The sequence below is a fragment of the Panthera uncia genome (assembly GCF_023721935.1).
Source record: "Panthera uncia isolate 11264 chromosome A1 unlocalized genomic scaffold, Puncia_PCG_1.0 HiC_scaffold_17, whole genome shotgun sequence".
Lineage (NCBI taxonomy): Eukaryota > Metazoa > Chordata > Mammalia > Carnivora > Felidae > Panthera > Panthera uncia.
The window spans coordinates 137,115,270-137,136,580 of record NW_026057577.1 but is presented as its reverse complement, the minus strand read 5'-3'; the positions used below and the strand labels follow the sequence as shown (position 1 = coordinate 137,136,580).

General features: G+C 36.1%; 1 protein-coding gene across 1 annotated transcript in view; it reads right to left on the bottom strand.

Annotated features, from left to right (window-relative positions):
* Nucleotides 1-977: 977 nt before the first annotated feature.
* Nucleotides 978-21,311, bottom strand: part of LOC125934697 (cadherin-18) — a 116,418-nt gene continuing 96,084 nt past the window's right edge. Inside the window, exons 7-8 of the mRNA XM_049648262.1 lie at nt 9,406-9,657; nt 978-1,673 (exon numbers count right to left, since the gene is read on the bottom strand). Coding sequence (XP_049504219.1) covers nt 1,183-1,673; nt 9,406-9,657 — 743 coding nt within the window. The 3' untranslated portion in view covers nt 978-1,182. The remainder of the gene's footprint in view (nt 1,674-9,405; nt 9,658-21,311) is intronic.

Genomic DNA, 21,311 nt, shown 5'->3' with positions numbered 1-21,311 from the left:
TATACATTTTGCCGTAGATCCCAAACAGGTAAGAGCTAAGCAGTCAGTGAGACAGGGACAATCTGAACGTGTGTAAGGAATAAAGGTCAGCCGATCCAAAGTCTGTAAGAATTATTCAAATTGGAGTATCATCTTTTCAGATTACATTGCTACCGTGTGAGGTGCATACAAATAAGCAAATGAAACCGACGTCTAAACCAACCAGCAAAATGTTCGACAGCTAATTTTAGGTATCGGAATGATCCAAACCGCGGAGTTCAATGTACGAAAGCAAAGGGACTGGAAAAAATAATCGAGTTTTCCAATGTTTTATGCAGGATAAGGTGTGTGACTATTTTTTTAAATTAAACCTTTCCCTGACATATCAGATTATCTGAGTATATCTTACTGAAACCATTCATTCTATCCATTAAAAACAAACAAACAAACAAACAAACAAACACAACAAGGGCGGGGGTTCTTTTGTGAAAATAAAGGAGGGCAGGCAGGACAGAGACAGTGGTCTCTGTCTTCAGAGCAGTGCACAAGTGGTGCCCAGAAATTGCATACATTAGAGAGCAAGCAGCAAGTCCCCATGTTCCATCGGTTTCGTATGGAGAAAAGAAGTGGGGAGGGCAAAGGAAAATGGTGCATACAAGTCCATGGTGGCGGGACCCGGTATACTGGATAAACCTCATGGCATTTGAACACAACACGATGCTAATAAGATCTTGCACAGTAACAGAGTGTGGGTCTCAAGAGTCCACACAGAGAAGTGGCAAACGAGGTCCCGATTACCTGCACAAGCTTCATTTCTCAGCATACCACCCCTAGTCCTAAGTGATTTGGACCCTTTGGGTTTAGTTTGCCTTTGAAAAGAAATCACAAGATATTGAAACAAACTTCATTGTTTGGCTTCATTCAGGTATTCTTAAATTAAACAGTACCACAGACTTTATTGAGCAATTGAAAATATACACAAGGAACAATAGCTTTTTCTCTGTATATATTTTTTTTTAATTTGACTCTCTTCTGATTAAATGACCCCGTTTCGATCATGAAAAGGGCACTTGTTTCTACAGTAGCTGTGGCCAGCTTGCTCAGTTCCAAGTACTGTTTCCATGTGTCTTCCTTGCCATTGCTGAGGTTATATCTCCACTTGCTCAGGAAGCAAATTCTAGAAGGTTTGCCAGAATTAGCCCCCTAAGTTGTTCTTTCAGATTCTATTTCTCCATAGAGTTCGGCTAACTTTTTAAATTCGGGTCCCCAGTCTCCAAGGTAGTGATAATCCTGGTCTGACTGTGTGGTTGCTGAATCCAGTGAGCTGATGGAACCAGCCTCTGATCTCTGACCTTCGTAGGCATAAGTCTGAAGAGAGTCATAAGGGGGGACGCTGGGGTCTAGGTCGGCTTCTGCCAGTTTTTGCTTAATAAATTCCTGAACATCTATACTTTCTAGGGTGGACAATGTCTGGTGTCTGGGGGTGAGTTTCACTTCGGGTCGAATATCTCTCCGATACTTGAGCTCCTCGGCGGCAGAAGGATTCCTCAAGGCTGTGATGTCAAAGGCCTCGGTGTCTTCCTCCCCGCCCCCCTCGTCATCATAGGTGACCACATTCTCTCGCACGTCCTCCTCTGAAATGATCAGGGGCTCTTTTTTGCTGCGTCTCAGGGTGATAAAAAGGACTACAATTGCTGAAGAAAAATGGAAAGAGGATGAAGAGTTAGAAGAAAGGAAGGAAATTCTCGTAGACTTGACATCAGCAATGTCACCAACTACATTTCGTTTAGGTGTGCATTGTAACACAACCCTGATCTCTGCACTCTCTGGAAAACATTTGAAGTGTTTGTTTGTTTGTTTTGTTTTTTTATCATCTCAAGGAATGTAAAAAATAAAATAAAAATATCCCTTTAAAGCATTGAGAATCACTGATCTTCTTTAGAAAAACGTAACATTCACATTTGTTATGTGTCTAGGATTCTTAGTTCACTGTGGGCTAACCATCTGGTCTTCACACTGAGGGAAACAGAGGAGGAAAGAGCAAAATGGAATTTTGGCTGGAAGAATAATGGTGTATGTTGTTCTATCTATGGATTCTTAATCCTTCTAGGTATATACACTAAAGGAAAGATTTTTCAGTTTCTGTTAAATGGGAAGAAGGAACCCCTACCTTAAACCCTTTACTTTTGATGCTTTGTAGGAAATCAAACCAGGAATATTTTACATGGTTGATCTCTCTTGTCCATCACCCTTTAGAATAATATCATCAGACATTCATAACTGCATATATCTATCAAGCTGTACAATATGTTAGTTTATTTGTACCTAACTTTTATTTCACAGGAATTTTTCACATTGCCCATTTTTTTTACATAACTTTGTAATTTAATCCTCATGGCAAACTGTGGGTTTCCTCAAGGAAACTGAGGCTCAAGAGAACATGGATGACTACATGGATGACTAAGATCCAAGTCTAAGATCACACAAGTGACTGGTGGAAGTACCTAGACTGTAATCTGAGATTTCTCACACCAAAGGGGATGAGTTTCCATTACCACATCCCATTTTGTTTAAAAAAAAAAATACAGAATGGGGAACTGAGTGACCCGTTGGGCATGTGGATTATTATCAATAATGTCACAACCATTAGATGAAATGATGTAAATGGGTCTTGGGCACTTTCCTTTGGCTGTTTCTCAGTATTTTCACATCTTTCTATTTGATGATAGGAAGCCATTACTAAATAGAAAGAATTCCTTCACTTCTATTTTGTGCTATTAGGTCCAATATTCTTTACTTCAGCTCTACAGAATGTTCTTGGTCAGCTGGTATTCTATGTTTTATAATAGCAGTTACTAGGTTCATTGTTATTAACATTCTTTAAAGTATAATAATCAAAGAAGTATATTCAAATGGCATGTAGGACACGTATATGTGTGTACATAATGTACATATATATATATACATAGATAAATATATATATATAGAAACAAAATTTATATGTATAGCATGTGACATACTTATGCTACATATTCACATACACACCGAATATACACCTACAGACATATATATACATATATTTATTTAAAATTCATATTTATTTTTTTAGTGTTTATTTATTTTGAGAGAGAGGGAGAGAGAGAGAGAGCACAAGCAGGAGAGGGGCAGAGAAAAAGAGAATCCCAAGCAATCTCCATGTTGTCAGCAAGATCATGACCTGAGCCGAAATCAACAGTCTGATGCTTAACTCACTAAGCCACCCAGGCACCCTGAAATTCACAATTCTATACCATATTTTATCTGGCAGCCTTAATGATATGTATCTTGTAAAACAAACAAACACCAGGTTAGTTATCCTCTGATAAAGAACATAGCCAGTACCCCAGAAGTTGACCTTTCCCCTATACTTCTAAAAAGTTACTTCTAGTCTTACTTTATCATTACTGTTTTCCTTGTTTCTCTTTATAATTTCACCCATTTTTATGGATATCCCTAAATAATACAATAAATAAGATTTGTCTTTTTCTCAACTAGATATTGTAGTGTGCATGAGCTTTTAAGATGACAATAGAAAGAGGAAAAGAAACAGATTTTCAAGCCATAAGTGCAAAGGATAATTGTGTGAGAGAAGTTCACTATATGTGGAAAGAGATGGTTACAGTGTACTGGAGAATCTAATTTGGCAGAGAAAAGGCAAGGAGTGCCTCTAGGAATGAGGGAAAAAAAAAAGACAGAACACCTATAGAAAAGGTCAGAAAATCATGTTGAGAAGTCCAGAATAAAAGGATACTGACTAGGTAATGGCAGAACACAATGGGGGGAGATTACGGCAGACATGGGGAAGTGGTGAGTGGCTGTGTTTGGAATGCAATGCTTAGAGAAAGCTGGAAATGAAAAGTTGATACTACATGTGACCCTGCTTCACAAATGTCATGCTATTTAAAAATAGTTTCCCAAATATGCTGCTTATACTTGAAAGACATTATCTAATATGGCACTTTATTTCTGGGGGAGGAAAAAACCAGACTTTTGCTGAATTCAGCGAATATGCATCTAATACTTTCCTATTTATTTTAGTGTAAATCCCGCTTAGAGCTTTCTAATTCAGGGCCCCATCCTCAAGTAACTCATTTCATTCCATTCAGAGGTGTAGATTTATCATCCAATATATATATTCCGTTCATCTTTATGATTAAGTAAAGGGGGTTGTTCTAACTTAAATCATCTATTTCTACAGACTGCCTAGTTTATTATAGTAAAATGTCTTACCGTTGTTAATAAATCAAGTTACTTTTCTTTGTGTTAAAATGGTTGGTGGTTGATTTCAAGGGAATTTATGTGCATGTATAACAGGGAGAATGTGATCAGCAGTCTTAGCAAATTGTGGATGTAATTTGCGTTCTTCACCAACATTAGTGGCACATCAGCCTAATGAAATATAGGAGATCATGCTGGGTTTATTATTATACTTGGTTATATTTGCTTATTTTCCCAAATTAAAAAAATATTTGTGATACATTTTGATTCAAAATATAGATAATAATTAAGTTTGAACTTTGAGAGAGAGACAGAGAGCGGGAACAGGGGTTGGGGCAGAGAAAGAGAAGAGAACAAAGGATCCAAAGCAAGCTTTGTGCTGAGAGCAGAGAGCCTGATATTGGGCTCAAACTCATGAACTGTGAGATCATGACCTGAGCAGAAGTCAGATGCTTAACCAACTGAGCCACCCAGGTGCCTTGGAAAGGACATTATTCTAATGACTATTTTATTCTGGGCTAGTATATTTCATTTTGTTCTCTTTCAGTTTGATCAGGAATTTTAAATCCATCATATTCTTTTTATTTAAGAAAATTAAAATGAATTATTGAGTTGTACTAATTTATTTTATTTAGGGAGGAATTAAAATTTGGGGAAACATTTTTGTATTTCCTTTCTCATATCATTCACTCATTCATTTATTCATTTATTTATATACGATCCCAAAGCACTTGGAGTTCTAAAGGGGTCTGAGTTTTCATAAGTTGAACTGTCACACAGCTTGCATTTGAATACATTCCATACTGACTCCCAACATATTCCCCCAAAATATTTTTCAAAGATTTTATTACCCATAAATATCACTTCATTCTTGTTTATATGATCATATGTTGGTACTAAGTTTGGTAGAAAGGAGGTGGCCTAAGTTAGGAAGATTATTTTTATTAGCTCTTGGGCTATTGGTCATACCAGTTAGTGGCGCTTCTTTTTTTCTCTTTGAAAGTTTATTTATTTATTTTGATATAGAGAGCATGTGAGGGGAAGAGAGAGAAGGAGAGAGAGAGAATCCCAAGTAGAGTTTGCAATGTCAGCACAGAGCCCAATGTGGGGCACGAACGCATGAACGGTGAGATCATAACCTGAGCCAAAATCAAGAGCCGGAAACTCAACTGACTGAGCCAGCGAGGCGCCCCTACACTTGTCAAGGAAACTTATTTTCTTCAAACCAAGAGGAGCCCACACAGTTAAGATATCACAAGTGACAAACTGGTTGGCATTTAGCTCCTCATCACCTCCGCATTTCTCTCCTAATCCCTCACTCTCCTCACATCAAATCTACCCTGATCCTCATTTATCAGGAAATTTATATCCAAGAGTAGGAATAGTCCAGCTGCTGGACTCATCTAAGTCACTTGCTTTTATGTAATGTGTGGGCTTATAGGTTGATGCCAGAGGTCTGATTCAGAGCCTGATTGAAAGGTTTGTTGTGTCCCAAGTGTGATTGGGGTTTGCTCTACCACCTGCTCTGGCTCTGGACCCTCTCGCATGTGATGGGATGAGGTTGGGAAAGAAATGTCAGATCCCTGGAAGGGAAAGAGAACTCCAGGTATCCCTTCCTGTAGAACTAAATTCTGAGTGCATCGTAAAGGCTCACTCTAAATTCTCTCCCATTCATCCTATTTAAAAATGATCTTAAACAGTAATCTTGATGGAACATAACCCAACTGAAAACTTGCACGTCTACCATTGCAAGTAGAGTTTCATTGGTTTTCAAGCACCAATTTCAGATAATTGATACACACTTAGGTGGAGTCTGACCATACTGCAAAATACTGACTCATATTTATCCTATACAAAAACATAAATTTTAAAGAACTCTAAAGTTCTTTTCTAATTGATGTTTTATTATTATAGATTTGTATACAGAAACAAGAGTCTGTACAGATTACCCGAGATCATATGGTTAATTAGTGGCAAAACCAGGACTGTGTTTATACATGTAATGTCCACAAACAGCTAATAACTAAAACATATTTCACTATTAATATATTAATTTCATCATTTGTATAGCTGTTAGTTTTTAGCATTATTTCAGAATTATAAAAAAACATTCTAAAATAAAGTTTCACTACCTCTGGTATAGCTGATATTTTCCTTGAAAATTAAAAGCTCGCACATTAGCCAACATTATTTCAAAACTAAAAATGACTACATTCTAAGTCTCTTGACTAGGTATCTTCTGAATAACAATAAAAACCTTTAAAATATCATGAAAATTAAAATTACGTTATAAATAATTGTTGCTTACACCAAACTTAAGAAATTATTCTGCAACCTTGGGATAAAACTGTAAAAACACTTTTGAATTTTAATAAAAAATGAAGGAGTAAATGTATTAAATAACACCTTTGTTCCATTAGTCCTGAGGGAGAGCATAAAATTTAGAATGCTCTCTTATTTACCCCAGAGGAGAAACGACATTTTCATAAAGTCAATTAAAGGAAAGTATTGTTTCATGAAAAAATAAAATGTTATTCTACATAATATACCTTACATTTGCCTGTATATTAACATTTTCAATTAGCTTTTTAAGCCTTTATCTTAGCATAGAAAGATGGTTTTATGGTAATAAGTGAAAACAAAAGGCAAAGATAATGTGACTCTTCCAAATGATCTATCTTTCAAAATAAGGACTGTGGAGGGAATTATACTAAAGTTACTGGGTTCTATTCTTTGTGGTTTAGGTTAGCAACCATAGAGGAATCAATATTTGTATTTGTCTTATTTTATTTTATTTTATTTTATTTTATTTTCCATTTTGGCTTTGTGTGTTTTTGTTTCAATTATCAAATACAAAAAAAAAAAAAAAGCAATACATAAATGTCTTTAGCAAATAGCAGTTGTGACCAATCAATATATAAATAAATAAAATTGAGAAAGCCTGGTTTTCCTGTTTTCCTTTTCTACCACGCATCTAGTGTAAGACTATACGCCAGTGAAACACTTCCACGGCGGTGCAATGAACCTCCATGCTCCTTGTCGCTAAGTGCGATTGGTAGACTTAGATACAAAATTTATTTAATATCTGAGCAGCTTTTGATACTGTTGGATGGTCTGTGCTTTTTGATATGTTATTTTTTCCCTTGACCTTGATGACATTATACTTTTCACTTATTCCTCCTTCTTCTCTGAACGTCCCTTCCCTCTGTACTGCTATCACATCCTTCTTGACACTGTGACCACACGTGAGCTCGTCACAGCTCCGTCTAGTTTATTATCTCTCTCTTTATAGTCTCTTGCTGTAGTGACCTCAACAACATGCACTTCTGATCCTCAGCTCAGTGAGGATCAGCACCCACATTCAGCAAGAGATGAAAAGTCTTCTTTGAACCTCTTCTAACTCAGACAACATCTATCTAATCTATCCAAGATCACTTTTTTGTCAGCTCTTTTATTTTTAGCCCTTGGAAACTTGTTTCAAGAAAACTACACCTGAGTGGCTCAGTCGGTTGAGCATCCGACTGTTGATTTTGGCTCAGGTCATGCTCTCACTGTGTGTGAGTTCGAGCCGCACATGGGGTTCCACAATGATGGTGGGGAGCCTGCTTGGGATATTCTCTCTCTCTCTCTCTCTCTCTCTCTCTCTCTGCCTCTTGCACTCTCTCTCTCAAAATAAATAAATAAACTTAAATTTAAAAAAAATTAAAAATACACTATGTCATAAACATTAGATATTAGTTCACTGACATGAAATTCTCCATGTGGCAGTTTCGAAATGAATCTTAGGCACTTCCATTAATCATTCTGTTAAGATTTTGATAAAAAATGTTCATCCAGGGATCTGCATCATATTATCCAAGATCACTTTTGATTTCACCTAAAACATCTTGATATTATCTACTACTCTTCACCTGCGCTCTAACTATGCTAGTCCAAAGGGGGCTGAGCAAGACAGCCGCACTGTTGTCCTAATTGCTTTGCCTACATGCTCTCACGCCATCATGAGACTTGTTCTCTACTTCCTTTATACTCATCGTTTCCAAATACGAATGTTATGAATGGATTCTCTTGCTTGAAACGTCTCTTGACACGCTGAGAACAAAACCCACCATCTACCATGTTCGATGGAGCCCCAAACTGTCTCACAGCTGCCTAACCATCCATTCCACTTCCCAGCCTCATTCTGCCTTGCTCTCCACTCCTTCCACACTGGTGATTTATCTTTAACCTCAAAAACAAAACAAGGAATACTCCTTGCAAAACAAAACAAAACATCTGTCTCCACAAACCATATAGTTTTGTTTTTTTTTAAATTTTGCCCCACATTACACAGTACTGAAAAAATGAGCAAAAGATAAAGATGCTAAGAGAAAGGAAGAAGGGAGTGGATATGCTGGGAAAATAAATATCTACCCTCTGAACAAAACAGAAGGATTCTTTATGTCTACTTCTCTTATTATAAAAATCGGATTTGTGGTCTTGTTGAAATAGCGATTCTAAAGAGGTTACAGTAATAGCTTCAAGTGTGGCTGTGATTAGACTTAGACTATTAAAATGATAATATATATATATATATATATATAATTAGAGGAAGTATCTTATTTTTTATTAAAATGAAATGTAATGCAAATCTCAACTAAAAATCTTAAACTTAATAAAATGTAATATAGTTAACGCCAAAATGATTCAGACTTTGTACTTTAAAATTCAGCTAACATTGATGATTAAGTAATATCTTAGGCTAATAGAAGTTTCCACAAGAAATCTATTTTTATACGGCGTTTAGATTCATCTGAGAATCATGTCACTTATATTCTTTGAAATAAATTGTAAAAGCTCCTTCAATGTGGTATTTAGAATTTTTAATATCAATTATTTCCCAAATAGATCCTTTCCAAAAAGATTTCTCTCTGAACCTGTCTTTCCTTCTGACATTTCAACTCTTTCACTCACATTTCAATCCAAGTCTCTCTCCATCAGCTCGGGTATTGAGAAAGTTAATTAAAAGGAAGTCTGTGCAGCTATACTTTGTGGTCCAAATTTTGGGTTCCTAATTTTTAAGTCCCGTCCAAGTGATTTTCTTTGTCTCTCCTTTCTAATGCACTGCTGGCCACCATACGGTACATTCGGAATCGCCATCATACAACATTAGGAGTCGGGTGACCTTACCTAGGAGAATGACAACACACAGCAGAATAGCGATTAAGGCTCCTGTACTCAAGCCAGCCGAGGACAGGAACGCTTCCGCATGGCAGGTCCGCACGCGCCCATCTCTCTCGCATGCACAAACCCTGACGGTGAGGGTACTGCTGCTGCTGAGAGAGGGGATTCCACCATCAGAGATCATAATGGGGAGATAATACACATCCTGAATAGTTCGACTAAATCTCCTCCGCCTTGTCAGAATGCTGGCTGTGTTATCTATGACAGACATAAGCAAAACAAAATGTACTTAGTAAAGCCGCCGGTCAAGATTCACATTTCCTTTAATGGATAAAATGGGTATTTTTTTTTTTAATTTAGTTTATGAAATGGACAAAGGAACAGGAAGGGGCGATCCTTAAAGAGTGACTAAGCTATGTTCTTAAATTGAGATACCGAGTTGGAAAATCAATTGAGCCCAAATTTAAAGAGAAGGGAAAGAGGGGAAGACAGGGGAATGAAGAAGCAATCATGTTGGACATGGACATGAAGGCAAAAAGACTTAAAAGAATACAGATTCAAGCCAATGGGTCCTAAACTTTGAAACGAGACAGTGGTCCCCACGCCAAACCCGGTGACTCAACACAGGCATTAGCAAACTATTCAGATGATGTTAATGTACAAACAAGCCCAAGTTCCACTGGTATAGATAATATATTTGTGGAGAGACCAGATCAATTAATAAACTTTTTCAGATTTAGTTGTGATGTGAAGCACTCTTGTTATATAGTAGGCACACCATGGAAAGTTAATGATGAATAAAATAGTTAATTCTACTTTTTATGTGCTTTCAAAATGCTATCTATTACATTAATTGCTTGCATAGTCACTCTGGATTATAGATTATAGAGGGAAGATGTTAAGTGTCTTATATTTTAGGAAAAATCATTTTTACTGTATATAATAATCAAAAAATAGAGAAACCGAGTCCCAGAGGATAAATTGCCCTAAGTTATAGAGCTAGTAAATAATCAGGATACAACCCCAATACATTCCCAAACCACAACATCACACTGCCTTTTTACCAATTCACCTCCAATCACACTGATGTTCTCAAGTGCACATAGTATATGGTTATCTTAGTACTGTTATTCTTCAGTCCAACAAGTTTGTTGGTCTAAAGACCCTTCTGGTATACACTTAGATGTGGTGTGCAGACCCCCTGCATGGAATAAGTAGCTGCCCTACTTGCACATTATCACCTGGCCCTGGGTTGCATCCTTCTGGAGCAGCATATCATCAATGACTCGTTGCTTCAAGGTTCTAAAGGTGGAGCCACTTCCATTGAATGTAGACATAGTGAAAGGCAGGTTTAGTTCCAGAGCTTTACTATTGGGCCAACTGCGAGGCATTAAATTTGCACGGAAGTTCAATTTACACGCTGCTCAACCTGCTTCCTTCCACTGACCCACAGACGCTGATCCCAACTGCGCACTGCAGTAAACAATCTGCCCTCTAAACTCCAGGTCAGAGCTTTCTTCCAGAGAATCTAACCTGCAAGTACACCTACGAGTTAATTACTAATTAATTAATTTTAGTTAATTCACTAAAAAGTAAGTGACTCATCAGACAATTACACTTAGGGATTCGTTTATCTTTTTGTTTTTTTTAATTCTGGAAATTGAAATGCTATTACCTAGGAGTATGTTTAAGATAGCCATGATAAAATACCCTACAGTTATATTTTCTTGATTTTATATTGCCAAATTAATGCAGTAGAAAGATAACACATTTTTCAAATATCCAGTGTAATAAAACACATGAATTATATGGTTTTATAATCATATGCACATATGATCATTTATGTGCACACATATACATAATTGAAGGTTTGTTAAAGAGCACACATAATCCAATGACAAATTACAAAAGATTTTCTTACCCAGTGGAAAAGAAAAAAAAAATTATCGATTGTCTATTTTGAAGTAAGTTGAGAATGAGACAGAAAAAATGCAGAAATTGCATCATGTGTATTGTGTAATTACAACAGTCACAAGCCCTCGCCCAGAGACCTGAGCTTTGAAGCAGCGCACCTCTCAGCTGTAGGACGTTGCATCATGATTAATATAAACTTGCCTACATGTGCAGCTCCCTAGTCTAAGGAAAAGGTATGAACTAAGTGTTCACAGGCACAAACATGTTTGAGAAAATCCCACTGCTGGCCTCCAAAGAAGAGATGGAAGGTACTGGTCCCTGATTTCAATAAACATGGTTAATAACGTGTACAATGATATAACATGCAATGGTAGTCGCGGACCCCCTTTTATGGCTCTGGCCTAGTGTACACGTTAGATTCTTAATCTGGAAGCATACTCTCTTTCAGAATAATTATTGGAAATGCAGTCAGAAACACGATCGGAAACAAAGAGAAATCCAGAACATGTTTCTAGTACACCTTAAGTTCTTAAATAGAAAGCTCTCAGACACAGAGACGTAAAACTATTCTTTCTTTTTTTCCAGCTGTAGGTTTGACTTTTGAAAAGAAAAGAGGATTCAGGAAGCAAAGAGCTTCCTACCTAGAAAGATTTAGCAGAGCAGAATAATGAGCTCTTCAAATGGGATATTGTGTACCTAACTGGAACTGCAAAAAATGTACTTGGCTGAAGGCTCACTGAACTTGAACAAGAAAACTTTGAACTAAAATGAAAGAGGTAAGAAGGTATGTATGCACACACACACACACACACACACACACAAATGTATTTTTATACAGATAATAAAATTTGTTTCATTGAAACTGCAAAATTAGGTTTCAAGAGCAACAACAAATCCCAAACTTGACATATAATTAAAAAAATAAACCAGGCAATATAGAAAATCTTCATTTCCAAGTGGATAAAAATATATGAGCTTAATAAAGATCAACCATAGCAGGATGGAACATGAAAAGTACTGATTATCAATGCTAAATAAAGGACAGTCTCTAACAATGTGTACCCAAGGTTGGTCCTTAATTCTGATTCTCAATAGTTTGAATGAAGACACAAGCTCATAGGACTCTTGAAAGCCAAGAACATATATTTGGTTAGGATTCAAGAAGATACTGGACAGCTAGCACAAAGAACTTCAACTAAAACAATGTGAATAAAGATGCATATTAGATGAGTAAAAATATCATATGAGAGATCTTGAGTAACAGCGATTATTTTGTAATATGTATCTCTGAATGCAGGAATAGGCCATAGGAAGTTCAGATAAACTAAACAGTACTGGAATCATTCAGTAAAATATGGAATATCTATGAATCTCTTTAGTGAGAAGACTGCACTGAAATACTGTGCATACTTTTGGGTTTACCACCTTAAAAGTTCTATTTTAACCCAAAGGGGGTGTATTGAGAGGACTTTGGGATGGTAAAAATTTTAGAAAAATCTGTCATATAAAGAGTCCTTGAAGCAACAGTGTGAAAATTCTACATGTTGCATATGGATTTAGGTGGTGACCAAAGGGTCTCAGAAAATGGCCAGAAAAATAGGGAGATTCTCTTAGTTATTAACGTCTTTTGGAATATATTCCTGATATTCCCAGCAAGTGTATCTACAGTGTAATTTGGAAATAGCCTTGAATGTGTTTTCAACACAGATGTCAAAGCATTCTTTATATATTATATACAAATATATATGTGTGTATATATATATATATTCTATTTCTTTATTCTATAAATAATATATAATACTATAAACAATATGAAACTATATATAACTATATATAATATATAATAAATATATATAATAAATACATAATAAAACTATAAATAATACATATTATATATATACGTATATATATATATTCTATTTCTTTTTTGTAAACAGCTATGGTCCATAGGAGAGGATGTAAGGAGACCGGTATACAGATATGCAATATCTGACTTCATGTAGACACTTTAAGAAAACATTGTGATGACTGGAAAAGCAATCATAGTAAGAAAAAAAATCACTTTGGAGCTACAAGAACTACAGGGATTTCATAACTGGCTGATAATTCACAATAAAATATTCACAATAAAATGTTTTGTGAATTATAGGTACACTTGCAACCTCTAAGCTTCTACAGGGACAGAAGGATACAGAGTAGGATAGTATAATGCAAGTTGCATACTGTTTCTGGAATTCAGACATAATTTTCTTGAGCTAATAGTATGTGTCTTATTATATTTTGTTCAATATTTTGAAAGACCTTGAAAGATTCTAATCTCTGTGCTACTAATATAAACTGTAATACAATTTAAGTTAAAATAAGGGATGCTTTTTAAATACTCCCTGGGGCAAAAAACAGATCTTATATTAAAGTCCAAAATTGCCTTATATCTTGGTATTAAAACTGTGTGTTCTTCAAAATTTAAATTATTAGACATCCATACACTCCCCACCATTTCATAGGATTCTTCATTTGATAATACAGGTATAAAAATAGGCTTTCTCTCAAGCACAGCCAGCAGACTATTAAAATAATATTTTTAAATCCTTCAGAACAGCAGATGTATTTAAGATCCCCAGATGTGGATCTCTAATTGAGCTAAACTAAAAAAAATTTTTTTTAATGTCTGAAGAGAAAGCTAGGAACTAGAAACTTAATTTCACCAGACAGATAAATATGCATGACTTCATATTGTTTCCTTTTTTTTTTTCTGGTCTTCCAGCAGCAATAAGATATACTCATAATTTAACTATTATCAGAGACCATGCATGAAACAATGCTCTTTTGCTTGCCTGTACAGCTCCTCTCACATAATAGGTACTTGATAAATAATGATTTGAACTACACTCAGCAGGAACTTGTCTTTTGTTACAGTTTCCTTATTATGTTGACATGTATTGAGACATTAAAAGGAAAATGAACTTACATATCCTCTAACACTTCAACAGCATTACCTCCTCAAGCTCTCTACTAAATGTTTATTGCTTCTCTCCTGCTTCCTGACTTCCCCTTCTTTTACCCTAGAATCGCCCTAATATCAATTTTCAGCCTCCTGATTCTGCCTGTTCATTTAAGTTTGTAAACATCCTCCTGGCCTCCCTTGCTTTTTCTGCCAAACCACGAATGTATGATCCAATATGTCATTATGTTCTTATTTGCACCCTGGAATGTCAACCCTTTGACCATCTGCCACACTCCTTCTTGATCATCTTTAAATCCCAGATAAAGACAAGCATCCATTGTCTAAGGCTTCTGCTTTCAGAGTCGTTAAAAAAGATATATGTTGGTAAAATAGTTATAATTACCTTAATTGGCTCCACCAAGTACATAGAGAAACGTAGACTATTCTCTTAAAGGAGCCTAGCCATCAATTTGTCGAAATCTATTCTTTATCAGATGCCAGGCGATAGCTATTCTGAGCTGCTTTGCCATTTTCCTTTGAGCCTTAATCTTCCATTCACAGCAGGAAAATATCTTTCCCAAAAAGAAGCTACTATCTATTATCAACATTTTAAAACCACATTTGAAACTGTTCAGTTCCTCTTTACCATCAACTTGTCCATCTCTCTATACAAGACTATGTATTAGAGACTTAAAAAATATAAATACATATGGAGAAAAAATATGAACTTTGAAGAGTATCAGCAAATCTGCTCATGAATAACACATATGAATATGCATAAGAGTGTTAATAAGAGTGGAGAAGGTGATAAAAAACAGAAACTTTTAAAATAGAAATCCAGCCCCAAATTCAAAATAATCCATAACCATACCACAATAATATAATAATTGTAGAAGGAGAGATAAGGGTTGTTTACAGAAAAAAAAAGACAAGTGTATGAACTACAAGAGAAGCCCTCTACTCATTATTTATCACATACCTTTAACAAATACTATTATTTTTAGTGGGAATGGATGAATCAAAGTAGAAGATATTACATTTGGAGTCACTAAATTTGTAAACACAGAAGGAAATTGTGAGGATAAATTCTTAGCTTGAAAAAGTGAACACATAACCCTATTTATGAAGTTGTTTTAATGTTTCCCCTGCCTGAGAGCAGAGGGTAGAGGTGACTCCTGGGGCATTATGTCCTTCTGAGCCAGGAAAGAATTAAAGCAGAGAATAACCTACAGTTTCACAAAAGGAAAACAAAAAGGAAAGTGGTGTGGAATGGTAAATATTAGGTAGATTTTACTTTGTCTACTTTTATACTTGTGCTTAGAGAACAGTAGGACAGAACTGTCCTTTGCTGTCACTCTTTTGTGAATGGGAGTGAAAAAAGGTGAGAGGAGGTAGGGTCTGCCAAATACATTAGGAAAATATATATAAAAGTAAAAAAAAAATCAACAGAGATTAAAATCACTAAGAAGAGAACAAAAGAATATTTTCCTATCTAGAGCAAAATGGCCATTAAAACAAATCACTGCATTTGAAGTCACGCTTTCCGATTTTAGGCTCAAGATGGCATATGAACCCTCTGCCTTCTTCCTAGTCAAGCTTTGGGTCTCTATTTTCCCTTAGAGGACATTATGATGCTAGCAGGTGTGACCACCTACATGCGAGTAAGGAGGACTGAGATCTGACTGGGAGGGAAGGGGGATCCCTACTAGAACCCAAACAGCGTGTCTCAGCCTCACCAGAGACTGCAGGTAAGTGACTCAGCAGGGCCCAGCTGCTACCACATTCACTAGAGGATGTTGGAAGCATCATCTGCAACCATATTCTCAGGACTGCGGGGTGTTGTTTTATTTAGGAATTGGGAGAAACGGCTAAATGGTCTCTCGAAGCCCTGTGGTTAAAAACGGAATTTTCAATGGTTAGACTCTGCAGAGAAATTAAGCACATTACAACACCAGCTGCGAGTTCTCATTTGAAGGACAAAAATAAACTCTGGGAATATTGACTACGAGAAACCTGATGGTGCGAAAGAAGTACAAACTATACATCAAGGCTCTTCATGGCTTCTGATGTGTTTCAAACCAATGGACTGTGAAATCCGAAAGAAAAGGCCCTAAATGACACCTCTTTAAGAGGTTTTAAACATAGTCAAATTCGATGGGCACCTGGGTGGCTCAGTGGGTTGTGTCCAACTCTTGATTTTGGCTCAGGTCATAATCTCATGGTTCGTGAGTTCAAGCTCTGTATGGGGCTCTGCACTGACAGCACAGGGCCCGTGTAGGATTCTTTCACTTCCTCTCTCACTGACCCTCTCTCTCTCTCAAAATAGATAAATAAATAAATTAATTAATTAATTAAAAAAAAAACTAAAAAAAAAAATAGTCAAATTTGAAAATGGTCCTTATCTTAAACTCAGTGTAAACTCAGATAGACTTTCACCAAACCCAAATAATCACAAGGAAAACAGTACTTTCCAGCAGTGCCTTTTAAGTATTTTGCTAAAACTCGTAAGACAAGTTACAAATGATATGACTTTCATGTTCAGAAGTATGAATTAATACTACCAAGAAACAAGTAAAGGTAATAAAAACAAGGAAAAAACAAAATCTTCAAAAGGTTGCAACAAAGAGAATAGGATAGTCTACAGAATCTTTTGTTTAATGGCATTAAAATGGTAATTTTTGGGGCAGGTCATTTATGTAAAAAAGTGGTATGGACTCATTCATTTTTAAAGAATGGGACTGTCTACCAAAGTGGAAAACGCATATCTAAAGAAGAAAACTGAGAGACAAATATGAGTAGATAGCAAATTATCAACAAAATCATGATAAGGATTTTCAAATTTGAAAGCCTTATTATATGTGATTCGGAACCCTGCAAACAGAGATACACGTATACACATAGTTATAAATTATCTCTTCCATGTGTAACATCTGTAAGATTTACAAATGCACTTGACAATTAGAATTAAGCCTAGGAATTAGGCTGGCAAATCTCCTTGCATCAAATAAAACCTAGTCCCTCAAGAAAGCAGCATAAAGACTATGAAGCGGAACAGTCTTACCTGGTAGACTAATGATAATTTATATTGGGGGATTAGATTACACTTTTATATTACAAAATGAATAAATACAACAATCGTGTGCACAGAACCCTTGTATAAGCTTATACTCACGGACTTGGTTACATGACCAGAGTTCATTAGCTATACATATTTGGTTAAGAAGCTGGAATTAAACAATGTGAGTTTTTGAGCCTAAAGTGAAGTTACCTATTACAATTTCAAGAGAAGGTGATTATAGGAAAAACTACATTTTAATCAGGAAGAATTTCATGTTTTTTTGTTCTTGTTTTAGAGTAATGTAAGTTGAAATGCTTGTGACTTAAAAATTATCTTCTGAATTCTGGTTTTTAATTTTAAATAAAATTGTATTATTGGTGCCATGTTAGTTAATGATAAATAAGGTCATTTATCAAACAAACCTATTTACAATATATATTTCGCTATATATGTTGTAAAAAGAAAAAAAATAGAAACTCTTCACTTGGTTACTTTCCAAATCAGAGTCTTCAGTATTTTAATAGGTAAGGGTCACAATTTTCCAGATAAATATTGAAGATTTTGGTTAAGTACAAAATTTTCTATTCACCACAATTTTGTACTAGGACAAATAAAGGATTAATGGCAGAATCTTTTTTTTTTTTTTAAGCATGGGACATAGATAGCACAGTACTTAATACTTCGTGTGTTCTGAATAGTGAATAAAATGTCTGTGTCTCTGCCTTACCACATGTCCCTGGCTAGATTCTTCTAAATGATGCTGCATTCTGTCACCATTCTGCTGTCTTGATTTCCAGTCTAATTGAAAAGTATTCTCAGATTCATTCTACCTGGTGGATCGGATTCTATCATTTAAAGTCAAATCACGTTTCAGTACAACCTTTAGTGAACTAAGTGTCACTGCCTTCAGTTAAAAGTTACATTTCATAACATCTTCTTTTCTCCAACTAGACGGCAAGTCCCCTGAAAGCAGGAGCTTTGTGTTTTAATTCTCAACATTCTGGACAGCTTAGATCACTGCCTTATACAGCACAGACAACGCATGCCCCCTTACAGATTAGTGGTAGGAGAAAACAATGTTAATTTAAGAGCTGACTACAGATTTCTTTTAGAGAAAAAAATTCTTTGTAAGATGAGAGAGGAAGAATGGTGATGAATAGTTATACAGTGTGAGTCTCCTGTAGAATGCTGGACAGCCAGTGTAAATGTCAAGCCATGAAAAAAAGCTATGTGTGTGTGTGTGTGTGTGTGTGTGTGTTTTCCAGGTGCTTTTCTTCAGTTTTTAATTAGATACAATGAATGAGTATATTCTTACTGAAAATACTCAAAGTCCATTTCATAAACAGTTCTTAAGCATATTTACTTTGGGGTGCCTGGATGGCTCTGTCCCTTAAGCGTCCAACTTGATTTGGTCTCAGGTCATGACTTTGTGGTTCCTGAATTCGAGCCCTGCGTTGGACTCTGCACTGACAGTGTGGAGCCTGCTTAGACTTCTCTCTCCTTCTCTCTCTGTGCCTCCCCCAAACTCTCAATATCTCTCTCTCTTTCTCTCTCTCGAACACAAATACATCAACAATAAAAAAAAAAAGAAACATATTTTCTCGTTTGCGAGAGACAAAGAGAGAGAGGGAGAGAAAGAGCGAGAAAGAGAGAGAGTTGGGGGGCAAAGGGAAAAGGATAGAGAGAATCTTCAGAATGCTCCACATTCAGCATAGAGCACAATGTGACAATGTGGGGTTCGATCTCACAATCATGAGATCATGACCTGAGCTGAAATCAATAGTCAGAGGCTTAACTGACTGAGCCATCCAGGCACCCCAAGAAAGATTCTTATTTTCTACAGTATAATTATTACTCATGAATGTGATTAAACACTACACTTAGATCGCTATTTTTGTTTGATGTTTAATTATATATTGTTCATTTAATACTTTGCCTTTACCTTTTCAGACATTTATTCTTATTTTCATTTGACTGCTATAGCTCCAAATATTTTATCAATGGAACATTATTAAATTGATAGATTTTTTAAATGTTTATTTATTTTTGAGACAGAGAGAGACAGAGAATGAGTGGGGAGGGGCAGAGAGAGAGGGAGACACAGAATCCGAAGCAGGCTCCAGGCTCTGAGCCATCAGCACAGAGCCCGACATGGGGCTCGAACTCACAAACCACGAGATCATGACCTGAGCTGAAGTCGGACGCTTAACTGACTGAGCCACTCAGGCGCCCCTATGATTAATAGATTTTATATTTAATATTAGAGTAATTATATTAAATACTGAGGCATTCAGTATTTTAAAATACATTTCCCTGATTGTCACATGAGTACTATGCTAACAGGAAGAGGATTATCTTATTGTAGTTCTTTTTTTCAAGTGTCACTAAAACAAGATCCATCGACTATTAGCTCGTTATTTCGCAAATAAGTACTTCAGCACCATTTATTATTATCTTTATAATTTCATTTCATTGGAAACTGGTAAAATTATTTCCTTGTCTGTCGAGTTAGGGAATTTCTCTGGGATAGTTACATATTCTTTCCACCTAAAACTCAAATATTTCTTTACTCAGAGTAATTTATTTGGATTCTTTATATTATTTTTCCATCTATGTATTTACTTTTTAGTTACCTTCAGTGTGCCCCTTAAAACATGTAGCCCTTCGTATGTGATTTCAAATTCTTTATATTTTCATCTCTCTTAAAAATTACAAAATAGTAATGATTGTGTCCATATCTCCATTTTACAAAGGAGGAAACAGACACACCGAGAACAAGGATTTGGTGGTGGTTTCACACATAATTAGCAGAGAAACCGGGTTTCAAATAGAGGCAACCTATTTCCAGAGTCAAACCCTAAAACTTTCTTCTTTGTTTTTCCCTCTTATTTTTTTTAACAGATATTTACTTAAAGTTTCCTCTGTGTCAGGCACCGTGGTAGGAGTGAGGAATACAGCAGTTAAATAAGTCAGACAAAATTCCTTGTATGCCTGGATTTTATAGTCTAAATGGGGAGAGAGCCCACCCTGTGACAAGTGTTGTGATGAGGGAAGTACCAGTTATCATATAACCATTTGTCATTAAAAACAAAATGGATTTTTTTCTGTCTAATGACTGTTGGGTATTGGGTGTTGGGTAGCCAAAGTCCTGGCTAATTTTCTCTTAAGGACATTAAATTTTTCCAGTTATGTCTTTTGTATGGATGGAGTCAGGGTTACCAAGACTTTTGGAAAAGAGGGAAGTGACTGAAGCTTGATAGATGATAGAAATCAGGAGAGACAGCAAAATTCCATAAGACTCAAAAGAGCGGGAGGCATCCAAGGACACTGACGTCACCTCTCAACTCCCTTGTGAGAATGAGAGGAGAGCAGTGTCCTCTTGGGCAGTGTTCCTTCTTTTTCCATCTTTCTGATTACTGATTCCGTTTTAAGCAGTGGCTATTCGAGTTTTATCACCTTACCAGAAATTTTAAATTGGCAATGTTTTCATGTGTCCACTCAAAAAGTCTTTGTCAGATATTTAAGTATGGTTTTCTCTTTCTCACATTAGGTGCATCCCAATATATGCTAACTGCCTCTCTTTCATCCTGCTTGACCCTTGCAATGTCCTGTGATCTTCTGCTGAGGGAAGTCCTTTGAGCTCCAATTCCCAGTGATTTCTCCAACACAGTAAGAAGTGGTGAGTAGATCTGGGCCAGTATTTATATATTTTCTTGTGAATCTCAATGCCTCTCTGCTTTGGAAGTGACTTTCAGGATCCATCCACAAACCAAGTTTATTTAGCTCTACATTGTTATCCTAGCAAATATTTGGAAGAATGAGCCTGAAATCTATTTTTAGTCTGCAATTTCTTTTGTCTATTATTCCTTTCAAATATCTGCTAAGCTGGGCTCCTTTTTCACCATACTCTGTTCACCCTTACTTTTGGTACTATCTTTGAGTACATGGTAATTTGGAAGAAGGGCTATAGCAGGAATGGGAGAGTAATGGAAAACA